Raw genomic sequence first — 19,887 nt, 5'->3', positions numbered from 1 at the left:
TTCGTGTCGTTTCAGACTTTACAATTTTATTCCCAAAATATCTTGAAACTTTTTATTTGACCGTACGAGATAATTCTATAGATAAGTGACGGAATTGCAAAAAAGTGAAATAAGAAATGTGTAAGAAGGGAAAATATATATTTTAGGTCGGTCGCGCCGTCGCGGTACCAAAACCGTAGCAAAAGAATTGACCTCAAAATTAAGTCAACTCTCTCTCTCTCTCCGAGCGCGCGATTCTACGTCTTTGCTTTGAAGGGTATGCCTGCTTACTTGAAACTCTAGGGCCTGTCTTTTACAGTGACTCCCTCGCTCCCGACTTTCTGCAGTGTGCCATTACTCTGCTTCACAGAACTGAGCGCTACAGGTTCATATAATGATTTTTCCTGCGCTTATCTTCCACGTTTTCCAAAAATGATGGACTCATAGAGAAATCAACTCTGATTCTTTGATTTTGATTTTGGGACGTTAGGGGTGTTTCGAATTTGTGTTGTGGGATTGATTCGTTGGAGATGGCTAGAATTTGGAGGTTTATGTACTTATAGTGGTTGCTATGATTAGCCCGCCAGGTGTTCGTTAAAATTCCCAAGACAAAATTGAATTGAATATCTCACTGGATGAGCATCTTTTTGCGAATGTATACTAGAGATGACAACAGTCTATTAGGGATGATGTACAAAGCACCTTACACGAGCACATTATTACTGGGTCTGTAGCTGCACTGGTGTTCCATAGTGTCATGCTTTTAGTTCCTGGTCTAAACTCAATTTGCGAGAGGACTTGTCAGGCTGAGGACGTCCGTGTCCATGATCAAATTTTGTATTGGTGTGTGATGACGTAGTGCTAGGTTGGTGCGTCAAACTATACTCTGTGTCAGGCTGTGAATCGCATCGAAGCACAATTTTCCCATTTGAAACAGTTTGTGCTAGTTTTGTCTGGAGAACTCTGTGGTCTCCTAGTGCGTATGCTTAAAAAAAAAAGCCCCCTTTTTTTTGGCCCTTTTTGCTAAATGCCCTTTAACTTTAACCCTGGTTAGTTACATATCCTAGAACTAATTTTGATTTAGTTCTTCTATATATTCTTTCTCTCCCCGCCTCCTTTCTTTGATTTTCCCGTTCTCAGCTCCTCCCCTTTTCCTCCACCGGAGGCAAACTTCGAACTCCATCGACGCCACTTTCAATACCACGGCTGCTCATCTTTCATCCGACGCCAGCGAGCTTTAACCAGTGGAAGATAGGCACCTGCCAGCGGAGGCAACGAACAGAAGAAGTTCTTCCTAAAAGAGCCTAGCGAACCGAAGGGGACGGAGACCGGCGAGTGGAGGCGACGGGCTACCACCACCAGCCGACGCCATGGAAACTGATAACGCGGCTCCGGGTGAACGATTCTCTCCTGAGGTTCTGGGCTTCATGCAGCTTGCTATAGATCAGGTAATGGCTGGCACAACCGAATTGTGATAAGTTGATGTAATACTTGAGCCGAAGTTTGAATCCGATTCGTTTGGTGCTATAATTGCGCGGGAACTTGAAGAATGTGTAGTTGAATTTGTTCAGGAGACGTCGAACAAGTGTTTCTTTGTAAGTGTTGTCTGTGGATGCTTGGTAGTGCATCCAGTGGTAGCCGACATTACTCGCTGCAAAATCAGCAACAATCCTTAGAAGGTATAGGTTTTCTTTCACTCTTTTCACAGGTGGCAATTTATTGAAAGAAGTAGGTGAAGTCTAGGTTTAAAGGAAAAACAAGCAAGGCAGAGTGCAACAAGAGGAAGTTGGGTGTACATGGAGTGGCTCAGTCCCCTTTTCAGGCAAAATATAGAGCCAATCCAGGTGCCGTAGGTTGAGAGGGAGGGAGAGATGGATTTGGGTGCTTTTGACGTGACTAGGAAATGTGGATGTATAGTTTGTGCCTATCATAAAGATGTGCTGCGGGTGATAGGTTTGCTAGAAGCTTCATCCCTGGGATAGGATTCTGTGTTAGGTTTCATGAGGCGCTTGAAGAGTCAAAAGCATAGGGGGATGAAGAGGATGCAATGAGATGGCAAGCCACCAGGAAAGGATGCTTGAGGTTGATTCCTTTAACCACCTTTTGACTTTGGCACCTAGGAAGAATTTAAAACCAAATTTACTTGGAGCATGAGAATAATGTGAGCATCGGTTGTGCCCATGGATAACTGGTTAGGTGGTTATTTTCTTTTGCCCTATGGGCTGTGGATATGGAAAAAGAAAAAATAACGAAAAACACAGAGTTCACATAAGTTATTCAGTAGAATAGAGACAAAATCACAATAAACTGATTGGCAATTCTGATTTCTGAGGGCTTCACAACAGTTTTAGGGATCTCTCTTTGTCCTTATGTTCCATAACATTGGTAAAGGAAAATGACCCAGAAACTAAAACTAAAACTCCAGGAAGCTTCTTGACTGTTTGAGTGAGACCTCATTAATAAAAGAAAAGGTTCTGAGGTACCCATGATAGGACACACTAGAATGAACAACATGTAGTTTCTCAACTTAGTTCTTGTTTTTTCTGTACTGTTGTTACAGCCATATCATTATAATCATTAGGTGGGATTTGCATCTGTATTACAGGACGAGTATGTGGTGATATTCGTTGCTTGGAAGTTAGTGACCAGCATATTATACGAGACCTGCGAGATCTTGCTCATATAACTGTGAGACATGCATTTGTTCAATTAGTAGCTGCATATTGATGCTGAAATATTTCTACTGCTGGCAACGTGATGCGGATTTCCTCTTGAATATGCTTTCATGTTTCTCCAGACCGTGTCCCCGTGCATGCATGAGAGAATTTCTGACTCTTATTCTCGTATTTTTTTCCCATAACAAGTGACAAGACCTATTTTTTTTCTTATATAAGGCAAAGCTTGCGTTGGACAGCCTTGAAGTTCCAGTTGGGTAAGATACTGGTTTTCAGTAACCAGGTGCATTCTGTATATATTACTTTATTTTCTAATTAAGATGATTAGTACTTCAGTCTTAATTAGTGAATCATTTCAGATTGGACTTTTTGACTGAACAGCTGTGTGATTGTTGAGGATGGGAACGTTATTGCGGCAGGAAGAAACCGGACTAACGAGACGCGGAATGTATGTTTATCATCGCTTCTCCACCCCCTTCTGTAGATTCTGGCAAACAGCACTTTGTTTTCTTCGGAATTGATACCCTCTACTTATCCACTCGTAGTTCATTGTTGATCATTTTGTGTTTCTCCCTTAATTTGTATTTAATAGATATTAAAATAATATATTCTGTTAATAAGTTGAATTTGCCATTCATTATTAGGCTGTAAGGGGTTCTGTTCCAATTTTTCTCCATAAAATATGGCTACGGCTAACAATAACAATAATCTTGCTTTATTATGTACAGTGTTTTATGTTTTTCATTTGCCATTGTGCCATGTCTGGAACCATATTACGGTTTTTAATTCCGTTTATGAAGTTCCTAACATTGTTCTCTTAGGTTGTATGTAGGTAGACTTTTGGTACACTTGTGGTCTAAAAATGCATTGCGACCATTTTATTGCCTTTTAAGATGTAAGAACCTGCTCCTTGGGCCCAGTTCTTCATATAATGGCCATTTACACAACTAGTTTAAGCCTGGTTTCTAATAGAGACTATCTCTTATATGAGGGTCTATCTGTAATCATTTATAGTCATGAGGTGACGATACATTACTATAGATGATTTTCTGGATTGTGATGATAGTTGATGTGAAAAATATTTGGCCCTTTTAGTATCTTGTGGAGCTTAATAGAAAAACCAAAGGCACCTCGCTACAGGGGTGTATTTAGAAATACTGTTAGAAAAGGCGGAGGTGGCTAATATAAGAAGCCTCTTTTTCCATGTGAGATTCTCAGCAACTTCAAGCGAGCAAAACTTGTTGACTTAATGTAGTACCTGCCTTGTTCGATCTTATATACACTCTTAATCAGTTAACTTGAAGCTAAAAACATTTCTCATGAAATGCATTTCCAAAATTTATGTTGAAACTGCACTAGGAGCAACTGCCTCTCTGACAAAGCTCCTAAGTTTGATATGCTTGCTTTGTTTTTCTCCTTGCACTTTCATAGGCAACGAGACATGCAGAGATGGAAGCTCTTGATGTTCTTCTTGTACAGTGGCAGAGGAGTGGATTTTCGGCTGCAGAAGTTGCACAGAAGTTTTCCGTGTGCTCCTTTTATGTGACATGTGAACCATGCATAATGTGTGCAGCGGCATTATCAATCATCGGTATATCAGTTAGTCATACTGAAATAAAACTGAACTCTGCTAGAATTTGTTTAATTATAAATGATTGGATGACTCCTACCCTTTTTAGGTGTAAAGGAAGTATACTATGGCTGTGCAAATGATAAATTTGGAGGCTGTGGCTCAATACTGTCATTGAATTCAAGTAGCTCTGAGGCATGCATTAGGTCAGTTTCTGAACTTGCTTTTGCTGCTCATTTTGTACATAGTTTTACTTTGAAATTGTGACATATGAATATTGACAACTAAAGATTACTGGAGGTTTATGATTCCTTATGTTGATAGCTGATGGATGTGGGTTCATACTGATTCTGTATGTTATTGCACGTCGAATATTGTACCACATAACCATGAAAATAAATGGAGGTTTATGGCACTAATTTTCCATCTTTTCTTCCCTTCCCTTTGTCTAAGTGGAAGTGGTGTTTCTGGAAGCATCAACAAGTCAAGTTTGTATTCATTCTTTCTTTTCCTGCTGTCTCCTTTTTCTTAAATTCTTTGCGACTTGTTAGACATTTCCATATTCTTTATTTGCCCTCAAAAGTTTACAGTTCTGGGAAGTGCTACAAGTTAAGCTAACATTAGTTTCTGTTTTCCTTTCCCCTCTACCCCCTGTTTCTTCATCTCTTCTTCCTGACGTTTTTCACTGCAGTGAGATTCTTTGATGTCTTTAATGTGTTTAAATCGAGAAATATAGTATCTTCAAAGAAGCATGAAATTTTAACTGCGAGGAAATTTTAGCGTCCTGATAAGCCATGGGCAATGTACTTGATAAAGAAATCTCTTTTCTCCTTTAATAGTTGCAATTGTCTCTTCTTGCACACATGAGAGCATGTGCCTGCTAAATTGTGGTGTGTGGCTTGTGTTTCCAGTATGATTTTTCATCTGTCTGACACTTTTATGAGCTAACATTTCATGTTTCCTAAGCTTGTCCAGAACTCATTAATTTTTTACTCCCTACTTTTTTGGCATAAAAGTTAAAACGTAGCGAGACAGGATCTGTTTCATTGTGATTGAAGGCATACATGAAGTTGTTATTCTAGATTACGGACATTGTTTTTCTGTTCAAAGTGTTAGTTTTGAAAGAACAAGCTCAAGTATTGGGGGATGAAGCAAGAGATGTACAAAGGATGCATCTAAATGGAAAGTTAAGGGGAAAGAAAAACTGTGAAATCTATACTTTTAGAGCTTGAAATTTACAGTTATGTTGCGATTAATAATCTGATTATGAGTCAAAAGCATTCTGTGATGTATCTGCCTGATTTATTAGTGTCAACAACATTTTTCTTGTTACTCTTGCAGTGGGAATTCTGGATCAAAGGGTTTCAAGTTGTTATTCTAGGTTACGGACATTGTTTTTCTGTTCAAAGTGTTAGTTTTGAAAGAACAAGCTCAAGTATTGGGGGATGAAGCAAGAGATGTACAAAGGATGCATCTAAATGGAAAGTTAAGGGGAAAGAAAAACTGTGAAATCTATACTTTTAGAGCTTGAAATTTACAGTTATGTTGCAATTAATAATCTGATTATGAGTCAAAAGCATTCTGTGATGTATCTGCCTGATTTATTAGTGTCAACAACCATTTTCTTGTTACTTTTGCAGTGGGAATTCTGGATCAAAGGGTTTCAAATGCTGTGGAGGCATAATGGCATCAAAAGCCATTTCTCTTCTGCGAGATTTTTATGAACGAGGAAACCCTAATGGTATGAATAGCGATCAACCATTTCAACCAGTTAAACTGTCTGTTCGAAAGAATGTTATTATACCGCAGTTTGCACCTGTTCTTTTTAATGGACCCATAGGTAAATATACATTTTAAGAGGCCTTTGTGACTAATCCCTCCCCCACTTTTCTTTTCGAGAATCCATACACTGACAGTAGAGCAAGGAACCAGAGTTTTCTTTATCAATCAATGAAGTTGAGCATTGTGCCTGCTGGCAATATTTCCCTGAAGGATCCTTCCCAAAAAATTTATCTTTTAAAGCCTAATACGACAGTCTTCCTAGCACTGATCCCCTTCCATATTGATTGAGAAGAATTCAGGAAGCCTCTTTTTATTTCTACTTTTCAAGCAATTCTCAAAACCAGCTAGAGAAAGAACTCTAGCTGGGGCTTTGGGTGATTGCATATCTTGCTGAACAACTCCTCCCCCCACCCCCCCCCCCCTCCCTCTCTCCCCCCTTCTCTCTTCTCTTCCATATGTAGATCCATATGTAAATTGTTTACTGCAGTGAAGATATGTTGTTGTATCCTTGATCTGGAGAATTATCTGCACGTCCTAGGTAAATAATGCTGGCCCAAGAGATGTTTTGTAATGACTAAGGGTTAGTGAAATTACAAGCATAGAACTAGTGGGTCATTGGTTGAATAAGAACCCATTCAGAAGTTTTCTCCATCAAGCATGAGGTGCTCAAGAGTGTTCATCTTGAGATGGTGCATACACTTATCCAGACTGACACTAAGTATAGTTGCTTGAGTGGAGTGGTGTTCAGCCTTATAGATGGGTTGCTATGAATAGGTGTAGAATTGGCCCAGTAAACAAAAGGTAGAGCTTCAGATGTCCAGTCTTTTATTTTATTTTATTTTAATTTTTAAATTTTTTTTGGCTAATTGTCAGATGCCCTGCTTATCATGTGTAGCTTCCCTCTAGACTTGGTATGCCTAGCCAGATTGCCATTTGAAAAATGGGATGTCATGTCCTTGGTTAAGGAAAAAGACAGAGCGCAGTATCTTAATAGTTGATAATCGATTGGTTAGACTCGTTAGAGAGAAATATCTTCTTCCTTGGTCCCTATCGTGAATTACTAAGCATATATGTTTCTTGGTCCAAGATGTGCTTTCAGTTGCAAATATTTCAAGATACTGATCGGACCATAACCTTTTTGTGCCTTTGAGATGATTAGTACGCTTTAGAAACTCATTACATACAGAAAAGATGGCCTTAAATGATTTTTCTTTTCAATGATAAAATCGAGTAGGTTCATGCTTTTTCTTTGTTTTGTTGAGCGTTGTTAGATGAAATATCATTTCTCTTCTCCTTTTCCGTTCATTTTGTATTTATGACATCTTGGAATCTATGATTTGTTCATACATATGTATGCTGAATGCTAATACTTAATTTTCAGCTCCAAAGCCTCACAGGTCACGGGTCACTCAGGCTTAAAAGTAGATTTACGTGCATTGATTCTTCCTGTTGAATCTTCTCATACCTTTGCACAACTAGGTAAGACCTTTGGACTTATAATTCCTTGCTTTTCTGAACATCATGTACAATCGTGCAGAGATGGAAGTGATTATTGGTTACTGGTGGATAATACAAGTGGGCTGCATGGTGTGACCTTCCTGTATTATAGTAAGACTGCTGTTTGTGTATGATCTCAGAAACAGTTATGGGTAATTATGTTTTGTCTCAACATCTTAAAAAGTTGCATAATCATAGTGTGTTCAGCCAGCCCTTTTAAGTAGAGAGATCCCCGTGAATGGTATTGACGATGATTGGCATTCTTTTTTTTTAATGTTATGAGGATGTAGTTATCTAGAATTCCATAAAGTGTCTTCAAATGATTTAGTGCACTCTGATTGACAATGCACGTGCCATTCACTGCGTTTCCAATTACAGAATTTCATTAGGGGACCGGAGAAAGGAAGCGTGATGCATGCCCGGATCAGTTTTTCCCCTGGTGTTCACGTGTTTACTGAGGGCTGCAGCTGTTATCACAAGGCATAACCCTGTGTAGGCATCACTTTTTTTTTCTGCTAATTTTTGTGATCAACTTATTCTGTAATCTAGCTTAATTTTTGTCTTTCATTAGTTTTCGACATGGAGTCCGAGCCTTTCATGGCCACACTCTCTTTTGGCCAGGACTCTTTGTCCTAGGCGTGTGGCGATCCCTTTTTGAGAGCCCTGTTGATGCTCAGGCCAAGGGAGATGTAGCCCCTTTCGGAAGTAGATGAGATATTAACCCTTCTCGATCGCGGTATCTTTTTGTTGATCTTAGAGGGTCGCCTCGAAAAATGGGGTTGTATAGGCTGGTAGCTCTGTAGGGTTAACAATCATCTATTCGTATTAATGAAATTAAAAAAAAAATGTCTTTTGGTTGGATGATTGTGTTGCTTTCTTGCTTTTCTATCCCTGTTTGATATTTTGTTTGGGAGTTGTACGTTTCCGCTTGCATAATAAAAGATAAAATGTTTGGGGTCGATAACGTGCCTGGGACGTTATCCTTCATGACCTGTGGCAATTTGGTAAGGATGTTGCGTACTCGAGAGTCGGGGCGTGATAGCGAGTGCAAGCGGTTATACGCTCTTTGCCTCATAGCTAGGGAGTATATGAAAATTCACTTAACTCCATAATGATAATATCAAAACCTTTGAGGATGCGATGCGATATCTTGAGCTGGAAGAGGACCACCTCCCGACGGCTAAACCGCAAACAGATATATATTATGCTACTTCTAGCTCACATGGAGCTGTGGGCTCCAAGCATAAGCATCTGGTGGTTTTAAGATGTGAAAGGGCAAAGGAGCGGAGCCTTCAAGGAAGAAACCAAAGACCAACCAGGTCAAAGAAAGGAAAGCATCCTTTCAAGAAGAACATTTCAAGGGTGATGTGTTTTAATTGTGGCAACAAAGGGCACTTTGCTCGCGATTGTCTTGAGCCGAAGAAGGTAGAAACATATACACTTGTGAGTGTTTCTTATGTTTCTAGTTCGGTCTTTTTAACTGAATTTTATCCTTTGTGGACTATAGACTCGGGCGCCATAGACCATGTAGCGAAGGATCGAGGCGCCTTCATGGAATTTCAGCGAGTTTCACATGGAGCAAAATGGATATATGTGGAAAACAACTCCAGAGCGGAGGTGGAAGGTATTGGCACTTGCCAATTGAGCATGCGCGGTGGTCGCACCTTATTCCTAAATGACGTATTATATGCTCCAGAAATTTGTCGGAATTTAGTTTCAATATTAGTGTTGGTCAAGCATGATTTTAATTTGAATTTCCATAATAATGGTGTTGATTTGTTTTTGGAAACAAATCAGTATGGTTCTAGTTATTTTCTAGATGGTTTTATCGTTCTAGATGTTAATGATAGTGGTGTTAATATTAGTTATTCCCTATTTACATCTTCCAATTCTAATGATAATGATGTGAATATATGGCATGCTAGACTCGGTCATATTGGCCAAAGAGGGCTTATTAGGCAATATTGAAAAAGTTGATTTGTCTATCTATGAGCATTGCCTAGCGGGAAAAACGACACAAAAACCATTTGAAAAAGGGACTAGAGCTGAGTTTCCATTACAATTAATCCATTCTGACGTATGTGGTCCAATGAATGTGAGAGCAAGGCATGTGGCTGCTTATTTCATCACTTTTATAGATGATTATACTCGATTCGAATATGTCTATTTGACTTCTCACAAATTTGAAGCATTACGTTGCTTTAAGAAGTTTATGACCTTAATGGAAAATCAATTGGATAAAAAAATAAAAGCATTGAGATCCGATTGAGGTCGAGAATATCTATATGATCATTTCATAGATTTGTGTGATGAAAAAGGAATAGAAGACAGTTGTCTATTCCATATACTCCTCAACCAAATGGTGTTGCGAAAAGAAAAAACAAAACCCTATTGGAAATGGTTAGGTCTATAATGGCGCAGACTAATCTGCCAATCACCTTTTTGGGTGATGCTTTGTTAATGACTACCTATGTACTTAACCGAGTGCCTTCTAAATCAGTTATCTCCACTCCATACGAATTATGGACGGGTCAAAAACCCGATTTGAGTTTCCTGAAACCTTGGAGTTGTACAGCCTATACTCACAAATCGTCCCACAAGTATGAAAAATTGGGTCCTAGATGCAAGAAGAGCATCTTCATAAGATACTTGGAAAACTCAAAAGGATATGTTTTTATAGGTGAGCAGGAAAGTGGGAGTGTAATTGAATTCGAATAACGCGATATCACATTCTTAGAGAATGAGTTTCCTAAAAATGGCGAAATAGGTGAAGAAAATTTCCTATTTGAGACACTAGATAATGACAACGATGCAAGTGGGAGCAATGTGAGAAGTGGGGAATTTGTTTCGAGCCAGTCTCAATTGCAACCACTTGATGAGGCATGCCGTCGTTATTTGATATGAGTAGGAGCGTAATGGAGATTGAAGTACCTAGGGTACAATCTTCTCCACGGCGAACAAGTCGCAAAAGCATTCCCCATCGACACTTTGAGATTGAAGAGGAAGCTTTTATGGTAGCTCCACAAGTTGAGAATGAGCCAAGGAATATAAATGAGGCTTTATCTTGCCCCGACAAGGAAAAGTGGATACATGAAATGGAAGAAGAGATGGAGTCAATGAGATCAAATCAAGTTTGGGAACTAGTTGGTTCTCAAAATAAAGCGAAAGGTTGATGGCTCAATTGAAAAACATAAGGCTCGCCTTATGGCAAAATGATATAATCAACAGGAAGGAATTGATTATGACGAAACTTTTTCTCCTATAGTAAGATTTACCTCAATTCGCGTTATTCTAGCAATAGTAGCAAGTATGGATCTTGAATTATATCAAATGGATGTAAAGATTGCTTTTCTCAATGGAGAATTAGAAGAAGAATTATATATGCAACAACCCATTGGGTTTGTTACAAAAGGTCAAGAACAAAAGGTATGTCGACTTCTAAGATCGATATATAGCTTTAAGTAGTCTTCAAGACAACGGTACATACGTTTTCATAATGCTATAGTAGCATATGATTTTATAATGATTGATGAGGATCATTGCTTATATATCAAAAGATCCAAAGATCATTTTGTGATTATATCATTATATATTGATGATATCCTCATTACCGGAAACAATATGGAGTTTGTTCAAATAGTCAAAAATTGGTTATCGTCCAATTTTGAAATGAAAGATATGGGTGAATCTTTGAGTATTTCAAGAGATCGTTCAAAAAGGTTGTTGTCTCTCTCACAAGAGACGTACATAAATAAAGTCCTTGAACGTTTTCGCATGCAAGATTGTAAACCCATTGACACTCCTATTGCCAAAGGTAAAAGTTTGAGCCGCAAATTGTGTCCTAAGATTCCTCAAGAACAGGAACATATGGAAAGTGTTTCATATGCTAGTGTTGTTGGGAGCTTAATGTACGTTATGATGTGTACAAGGCCTGATATTTGTCATGCTATTGGAATGGTGAGTAGATACCAATCCAATCCAAGTCAAGCACATTGAACTGCCGTCAAGAGAATCCCGAGGTATCTAAAGGGTACTGCAAATTATTCGCTAACTTATCAAGGAAGAGATCTGCACTTTGAGGGCTATACTGATGCTGATTGGGGAGGAGATTTAGATGAAAGGAAATCTACCTCTAGGTTTGTATTCTTACCGTGTAGTGGCGCAATATTGTGGAATAGAAAGAAACAAACATGTATAGCATTATCGACCATAGAAGCCGAAGTTCGGGCTCTATCGGCAACAATATAAGAGGGAGTTTAGCTTAAGTGATTTTTGGATCATCTAGGTGTTGTTGAGGATGCTACTAGTCCTTTATTGGTTAATTGTGATAGCCAAGCAATGATAGCTTATATTAAAGATCCCAAATTTCATTGCAAGACTAAACATATAAATACCAAGTATAATTTTGTGAAAGATATGGTTGCACGAAAAGTTGTGAACATCTGGTATAAATCTACGCATGGTATGATAACAGATCCAATGACCAAGCCAATTCCTAGAAATGTTTTTCTCGGTCATATAAAGTCTTTGGGATTGCGTAGAAATTGATATACTAGATATTTGTATTTTTTCCTAAAGTTCATAGCCAAATGATATTTGTTATCATTATTGATGCTTATGAGTTTATTTAACATTTATGTATATTAATGCTTATTGCATTATATTGAGAAAGTATGTCGGATAAATAAGAAATTAGCTCATTCATACGGATAATCGCCTCTATTTATTGTGTGATAAATAGAGAAAAGACGATTTCAAGCTTATTTTATCTAGGTGATAATTGAGAGCTCAAGCTTGAGATTTTAATGTCGCCTTAACAGGAGTGTTAAGATGAGGTCATAATAAGTTATGCCCGAAAGTGAAGTAACTTTTGTATTTCACTTTATCTGTCTTTGATGCTAGATGTGAGTTTTGATGGATTCTTTGAAGAGAGTAGATTTATGAACTCAAGTTAGACATTTGGAATATTTGAACTATCATCTGTACGGTGTTAAATATATGGACATACGCTCCATAGGAAAGGATAGAATACTGTAATACGTACTTCATATTACATATGCATAAGACAACCAAGAAGAGTTGGTAAGAGTATTGATCTCAACTCTATAGCCATGTGAGACTCTTTAGGATATGAGTTCCTCAATTTAGTACCCTCACGACTTTGACCTATTCTTGAAATTTTGATTCGGTGTTTGCTATCCTAGAGTGTTGCCAATGATCATGGATGATTCGATCTAGCGAGACATTTCTGGAAAAGCGAATTGAGTTGAAATGGAGAGATTTTAAGGAAAGAGGAAGATCAATTTGTAGTTGATGTCACCAATGAGGCGTCGGGCAAGTTGGTGAGACGCTTGGACCTTAGACAGTTAAACTGATGAGGTCCCATGTTCGACTTCCAACGACCACGTCTTGGGGGACTTACCCGGTGGTATTGGATAAACCCCCACCACCCCGAGGAATAGTCCATTGCACGTGGGAAACCTCAATTATAAATAAAAAAAAAATTGTAGTTGATGTCACATTATGATTTTTGTATTCACAAGTCGACCAACTATGATTATATGAGTGTAATTGTAATTGTGAATACAATATATATCGAACTTTTGAAGACATTATGAGAGATAAAAATGTGACTGATTGATCTAGGGTATAGTATACTAAATCTACTCTAAATTATAATGCCCAATGTTAGTTGCTATATATCCCTAACGGATGTATGGCAACGAGCTCTCAGAGAAGATGCTGGTCGCATGGATTATTTGCCCATATGAACATTGCAGTGGGAAGAGAAATAGAGATATTTAGTCCTTTGTGGGTGAGTGGGAGATGTTGGGAAATTACGCCCAATAAAGGCAAAATTGATTATTGCCTTTATTGTGATATTGATTGCGATAATTAAGGGCATGTTTAATTTCCTATTCAATGCCGTAAGAGAGATATGGTATCTTCTCTATATCTATATAGAATGTATAACGTTCTGTTTTGGACACACTAAAAACTCTTTTGAAAAATTCTCTCAAAGAATGATCGATCGGCCGATTCGAATCGTTTTCTCACCTGCGATTTGGGGCTTTTAATCTGTGGAAACCGAGGTATGTTTGTTAATCGTGATATGCTTCTCAAATCGGTGATACAAGTTGATTCTAGGGCATGTTGATCTAGTGCAATCCGTGTGTGTATATACGTATATGATGATTCGATTGTTGTTCAGCTATAATCTACACGTTGCATTTATGGATATGCAGATTTATAATTTTTCCGTTGCGTTTATATTTAGACGTATTATCCTTCACTAGGGAATCAATCGGCACCTCAACAGTCGGGTCAATGCTTAAATTAACACCACCAAATAAGAAAATTTCTAAGGAGAGAAGTTGAGCATACAGTTGAGAGACGTGAATCCTTGGAAGGAGAAAAGTGTTTTCGCCCCATGATCAGAGTCTTGTACTTCTATATGTGACTATTGAGGGGTCCACCAGATAGTATGGGACAAGTTGCAACCATGGATGATAGGTGGCAAAATGGCGTGAGAAATGACATTTGTATTGTTTATGAACCAATCAGTAATAAGCATTTTAGATAGTGGTAACTGCCTCTACGATATGAGAGCAAAGTGATGCTTTGTCAAGATTAGATTGCCGAATAATTAAATCTTGGGTTGAACACTTTGGATCTATCTACGAAACATATACTCAGACCGCGAGATGATGACACATGCCAAGAGATGATTAGTTGGTCGAAGTAACACTTGGCCTCTCTTTATGATACTATAGAAGAGTGACTCTTCACAATCTAATCAACGTGGGAAGGAAATTACTTCTTGACTTTTTTGCGTATGTAAAAGTCACATTATCCATTTCACTTGTTAGCCGAAAGTTAATAAAGGAAAAAAAAATATTTTTTTCGTGACTTCTGGAGAGATGTTAATCGGTGCAAATCGATGGAAATTTTGTTTTTGACCCCTTTGAGATTTTGTAAGTTATATGCATTCACAGGCAGCTTTCCAAACTTGAGAGAAATTATCCAAAAAAGAAAAGAGAGAGATCCTGCCTATTGAAACCTTAATAGTCTTTCCTACATCGTTACTTCCTCAACATTTTATTGAATATGTTTAAAGATGAGGAAAGAGGAAAACCACCCCTATACACATGATTGATTAAGCCACTATGCCATGCTTTGGTGCTAATGTTGGTGCTTGGATGGTCTCATAGTGTGACATAAATTAACATACTCCTCCCACAGTTCATCCATAGACCGACCAAGTAGGATCACGAAGAACACATCCGAGTACGAACTCTCCATCATTCCATTGAGATCCGACACCAACCCTCGCCTCTTCTCGCCGTAAAACTCCAGGAAATACGCCATCACAACATACCTATCATCCCATCCGAAACCAGACCCTCTCGACAAGCCAATTCTTTGGTGGCCATCCAGCCGTGAACCGTGCACAGTTGGCCATGCTTGCGATAAGGCCGATGGGGGCAATATCGCTGCTTGTCCATTGCCATACGCGAGCGCTTTCGTGGTATAGTGATTGTTTATCACTATCGTGTAAGGTGTCTCGAGGATGAAATGGAGCACACACGAGACTATTCAATTAATGTAGTTGACTATTGTGTCTACACATGTATTAGAGATTGTTTGTCACTATCGTAGTCTATTTCTATCATCAAAGTGAAGTGCAAGTGTTTGTTAGGATTGCTTGGAATCATGAAAATTTCCAAAAGCGAAAGAGTAATTAATTACTATTGACACCAAAAATAACCGCGTACACAACACGTGGGTATTGACGTGCCCGCACACGAGATCTATTCAATTAATGTAGTTGACTATTGTGTGTGCACATGTTTTAGCGATTGTTTATCACTATCGTAATCTATTTCTATCACAAAAGTGAAGTGCAAGTGCTTTTTTAGGATTGCTTGGAATCATGAAAATTTCCAAAAGTGAAAGAGTAATTAATTACTATTGACATAAAAAATAGTCTAGAAGTCAATGGGCACATGCTTCGCATGTGGATGACAACAAGCATGTGAATTGCATGAGAATGGCACGAGATTCAAGATAACCACATACATTACACGTGGGTATTGACGTGCCTACCCACGAGATCTATTCAATTAATATAGTTGACTATTGTGTCTACACATGTTTTAGCGATTGCTTATCACTATCGTAGTTTGTTTCTATCACAGAAGTGAAGTGCAAATGTGTTTCTTAGGATTGCTTGGAATCATGAAAATTTCCAAAAGCGAAAAAGTAATTAATTGCTCTTGACACCAAAAATAGTCATAAAGTCAATAGGCTCATGCTTGGCACGTGAATGATAACAATCACTTGAATGGCACGAGACAATGGCACGAGAGTCATGATAATCACATACGCGACACGTGGGTGGTCAACATACAATAATTTGTGTCGGTACCATATATGGCTAGTTGTCAAAATAAGTCATTATATATACCCCTTGCTCATCAAATACCCCTCGATCCGTAGAAAACAAGCAAATTTATCTTTACCCTTACATTCCCGCATCGCACTTATCTTATATTAGACATCACTTTCAGATTCACGTCTTCGATTGAATTTTTGGCGGTAATCTTTATCCCGAGTATTGTATTGTCGATTAAATTCCGACATAGTGCTTTTGTGTTTTCAACTTGTGTCATTGATTAAATTCATGGTTGTCGATTAAATTCCATCATAGATTGTTTACTTCTAGTTGCCTCATGTGCTGTGATGTAGTAAGAGACTAAATGAGTGTCGAGTCAATGAGTTAAAGTAGAGTGGAACGATCTATTTTTGTAACTTAAGTCAATGAGATTTTTTTTTTTTTTGGTGAAGACGTCAATGAGATTTCATTTTTAGAAAAATTGAGTTTTTCCATATCAAGACAGACATTAATGCAATCAATTAAAGCAATTTGTCCTTGTTACAAAGAAAATCAACATGGCTCTAAATTGGTATGGTTTTGATAACCATTCATGCTCGTGAGTTGATCCCAGTACTAGTAAGTGCAGTTTGTCCTAAGAAAATTGAAAGACTTGGAAGGGCATCACTTTTTTTTTTTCTTCTCTTCCTTCTAGAATTATATATACAATTTATTTATTTATTTTTTGTTTTGGAATCTATTTTTACAGCCAAGGTACCCCGGCTACCACAAGAAAATATAAAAAAGAAAGATACTAGAAATACATGAGCAATCTCATTGAAAAGGAATAGTATCTCCATCCCACCGCTATGAAGTAGGGTTGACTCAAGAAAAATGTCTTCGCTTGATTCTTCATGATCGTATGCTTTTTGAGGCATTTTTTGTGTTTAAGGTTTGGATCTTCTCTACCAACCTAATATGTCGTTACTTAAAAGTACATATAACCGTCAATATGAAGGGTACTGAGCTATTCTTGATTTTCTTTTTATGATTGTACGGGTATTGTGAAGCAATTTTCAGTAAAAAGAGAGTGAATCCATAAATAAATAAAAAATTCCATTGTGTCCGAGTAGCGCAATGGAGGAAATTAATTTCGTCACGAGATTAGACTGAGCATGGATTGAGCCAAACTTTAGAGCCATTTCAATTTCGGATCAACCCCAATCACTTGGAGCATGTGGCCATTTCACCAGCAAAAGATTTGTTTTAATATTAGTGGAACAAACATCGCACCTATAGGTTGCAATAGCCTCAAATGAGTTTCTATAAGTTAAATGTTATAATATTTTATAAATAATGGATCCACATTTGATCATTTCATTAACGTTAATTGATCACATTAACTTGAGTGATAATTGTTCTCGCTCAAGAGTCACGATACCCAAAAGTTACGATAACGTCTTGATGAACGATGTTATCCGAAGGGGTAAAGGTGAGAATTTAAAAGGTCATCTAAGTCAAACCCTCTATCATCAATTTTCATTTTAACGTACGTAACTTACATTTCTACATAAAACACACCCCATCGCTAGAGAGGGCAATTGGCTAGAAGCACCCATCCGATCGTGTTCATCGCCCACAACCGATTTGTCAATCATCTTCATCAATGGTTGGAGGTAAGTAAAGATTCCTTACGTTTCGCATTCGGTTATGATTATACGTGATTTTGTTTGACAAAGTATATTGAGACATTCATCTTTAGATTTTCTTACATTTTGGTATCGGACGATTTAATCTGCCTTGATGTTCAATGTATGATTGCGTTGAATTATTGAATTATGGGTGCAATTTTCGTGGGTTTTGGGTAAACGAAATTTGGGGTTTTTCGGCATGAGGAAATCGCGATTCAGCCAAATTATGGCAATTCATGACCTATCTTAGATCAGGGATGCCTCATCATAGGGGACAATAGCCCTAAGGTTTCTCGGCATTTAGTTGTTCGACGGAGGCGAATTTGCTGACGGTAGTTCGCGGTTAGGGTTTCGCATCCGAATGGTTATCGCCGATTCCGGGTAAAATCCTTCATCGTTTTCGTTGATTCTTCAACCTATGTGGTCGCGCAAATGATCTTCAAGGTCCACTATTATTTTGATCGGATATGGTTTGGAGGAGAATCCGACGGTGGTAAAGCGGCGATTTGGGGCGGCGAAGGTTCGCTCTTCGAGGAAACCTTTCACGATCTTTAGGGAAGAAGGTGGAGCGCGTGCGACACGTGCCCATTGAAGATATCTTGCACGTGCCCGCACACGGGAGACCTCTTTATGTTTTTTTCTAAAAAGGTCTCATCGTTCGCCAAAAAGGAAAAGTCGCGTGATGAAGGAAAACGCGTGGACACGCGCCAAGAAAAAGGACGCGCGGCGCTCAGATTAAAATTCCCTTCACCGTTAATTAAAAAAAAGGGGTTTTCTTTGGGGAAGGGGTATGTTGCGTGGGAAAGAGGAAGTGGGGCATGCCCACGTGGAAACCTCCTTATTATTACTATTTTAAAATAAATAAATAAATAATACAGTTTTGTCTTTTATGCTTCCACACCAAAAATTACGGTTTTGTCCCTCGTCGCCTATTCTATCGATTTACTAGGGTTGAGCGATTCCAGGTTTCTTACAGGATTCACCCAGAACCTGGAACCTATCCGTTGGAATATGTTCATCATTTTTTGGAACCTATAACCTACCCATTATACCTTGGAACCTGGAACCTATCCCGTAACAAGTTCTAGGGCGTCGACCAGAACCTATCAATTTTTTATTTTATTTTATTTTTCATTTTTAGTTAAGCAAAGGAAGTGAACGCTACAACATCTAAGAAAAGTAGAGGTGAGTGATTTTAAGTTATGTACAGATTACATTTAAAACCTGAAACCAATCTATTGAAACACGTTTATCATTTTTTTGAACTTGAAGCCTAAAAATTTATTTGGCTCTAGATTATACACTCATCATCGGATGCCATAGAACATTGAGGACCATGCAAAAACATACATCAAAAAAATATAAAAATTTATTTCAAGATCTAGGGTCCAAGTTCTAGGTAGTGGAACCTGAACCTACCCGTGGAACAAGTTTCTCAATTTTGGAATCGAACCTACCCCATACCTTGGAACCGAACCAGACCGGATTTACATTCCGGTCCGGTCAATCTACCCGGAACCATCTCACTCCTATGTTTACCCCTTAATTGAGGCGAATTTACGGTTTTAACCCCATTCAGTTTATTTATGATTTACGAATTTAGTTAATTTATATATTTCGTCCCTCCCACATAGATTTATAGATTTGCCCTTATATGCAATATTAAGTATATTTTGCATGAAATTAAATGTCGAGTGATCCGTACATTTTAATTAATTAGAGTTTGGCCACAACAATTCTAATCAATTGAAATTATATATTAAGAACCTCTAGATCACATATAGTAAATACATGTACTTGTAATTAATTATATTCATATAGTGAATTTTATCCCATAGGAATTTTCATTATATTAATATGGTTAATTAGGTTGAAATACCATATTATTTTCTAATTTCCCCACGAGATTAGGAAAAGGAATATAATATGATAGTTTCATCATATAGTTATTATGAATCTATTTAAATTAGAAACTTAGCCCACATGCAGTTTTTATGCTATTTGATTTATATTATGTGACATGTTTTGCATTGGTAAAACATAAATGAAGTGAATTTGCCTCAAATATTGTGACGTAAGCATGTTTATTTTATTTATTATGCGTTTTATCACCTGAATTTCTCTAAATTTAAGAATGATGTTCTCGTGTTGAATGGTGAGAACTACAAAATTTTAAAGGAGTTAATCCTCCTTCAATTGGGGTGCATGGACCGACCATGCTATAAGAAAACGAACCACCCTCCTACCGAACAAGCCCGCAGTTGAAATAGCCCTTTATGAATAATGGGAGCGATCCAATCGCCTAGTGCGATATTCATA

At 38.0% G+C, this 19,887-nt stretch overlaps 2 protein-coding genes across 2 annotated transcripts in view; both read left to right on the top strand.

The window, feature by feature from the left end:
- Positions 1–7,440, top strand: part of LOC115730158 (tRNA-specific adenosine deaminase TAD2-like) — a 350,880-nt gene extending 343,440 nt beyond the window's left edge. The window contains exons 2-9 of the mRNA XM_048276864.1: positions 1,145–1,427; positions 2,874–2,911; positions 3,036–3,102; positions 4,086–4,245; positions 4,334–4,430; positions 5,095–5,097; positions 5,865–5,965; positions 7,388–7,440. Coding sequence (XP_048132821.1) covers positions 1,350–1,427; positions 2,874–2,911; positions 3,036–3,102; positions 4,086–4,245; positions 4,334–4,430; positions 5,095–5,097; positions 5,865–5,965; positions 7,388–7,425 — 582 coding nt within the window. The 5' untranslated portion in view covers positions 1,145–1,349 and the 3' untranslated portion in view covers positions 7,426–7,440. The remainder of the gene's footprint in view (positions 1–1,144; positions 1,428–2,873; positions 2,912–3,035; positions 3,103–4,085; positions 4,246–4,333; positions 4,431–5,094; positions 5,098–5,864; positions 5,966–7,387) is intronic.
- Positions 1–19,887, top strand: part of LOC115732668 (disease resistance protein RUN1-like) — a 525,447-nt gene that overhangs the window by 94,155 nt on the left and 411,405 nt on the right. The gene's annotated exons all lie outside the window — the stretch shown is intronic.

The sequence above is a fragment of the Rhodamnia argentea genome, chromosome 3 (assembly GCF_020921035.1).
Source record: "Rhodamnia argentea isolate NSW1041297 chromosome 3, ASM2092103v1, whole genome shotgun sequence".
In the NCBI taxonomy this organism is placed as follows: domain Eukaryota; kingdom Viridiplantae; phylum Streptophyta; class Magnoliopsida; order Myrtales; family Myrtaceae; genus Rhodamnia; species Rhodamnia argentea.
The sequence above is the reverse complement of the archived record's forward strand: the minus strand, read 5'-3'. Positions and strand labels throughout refer to the sequence as shown.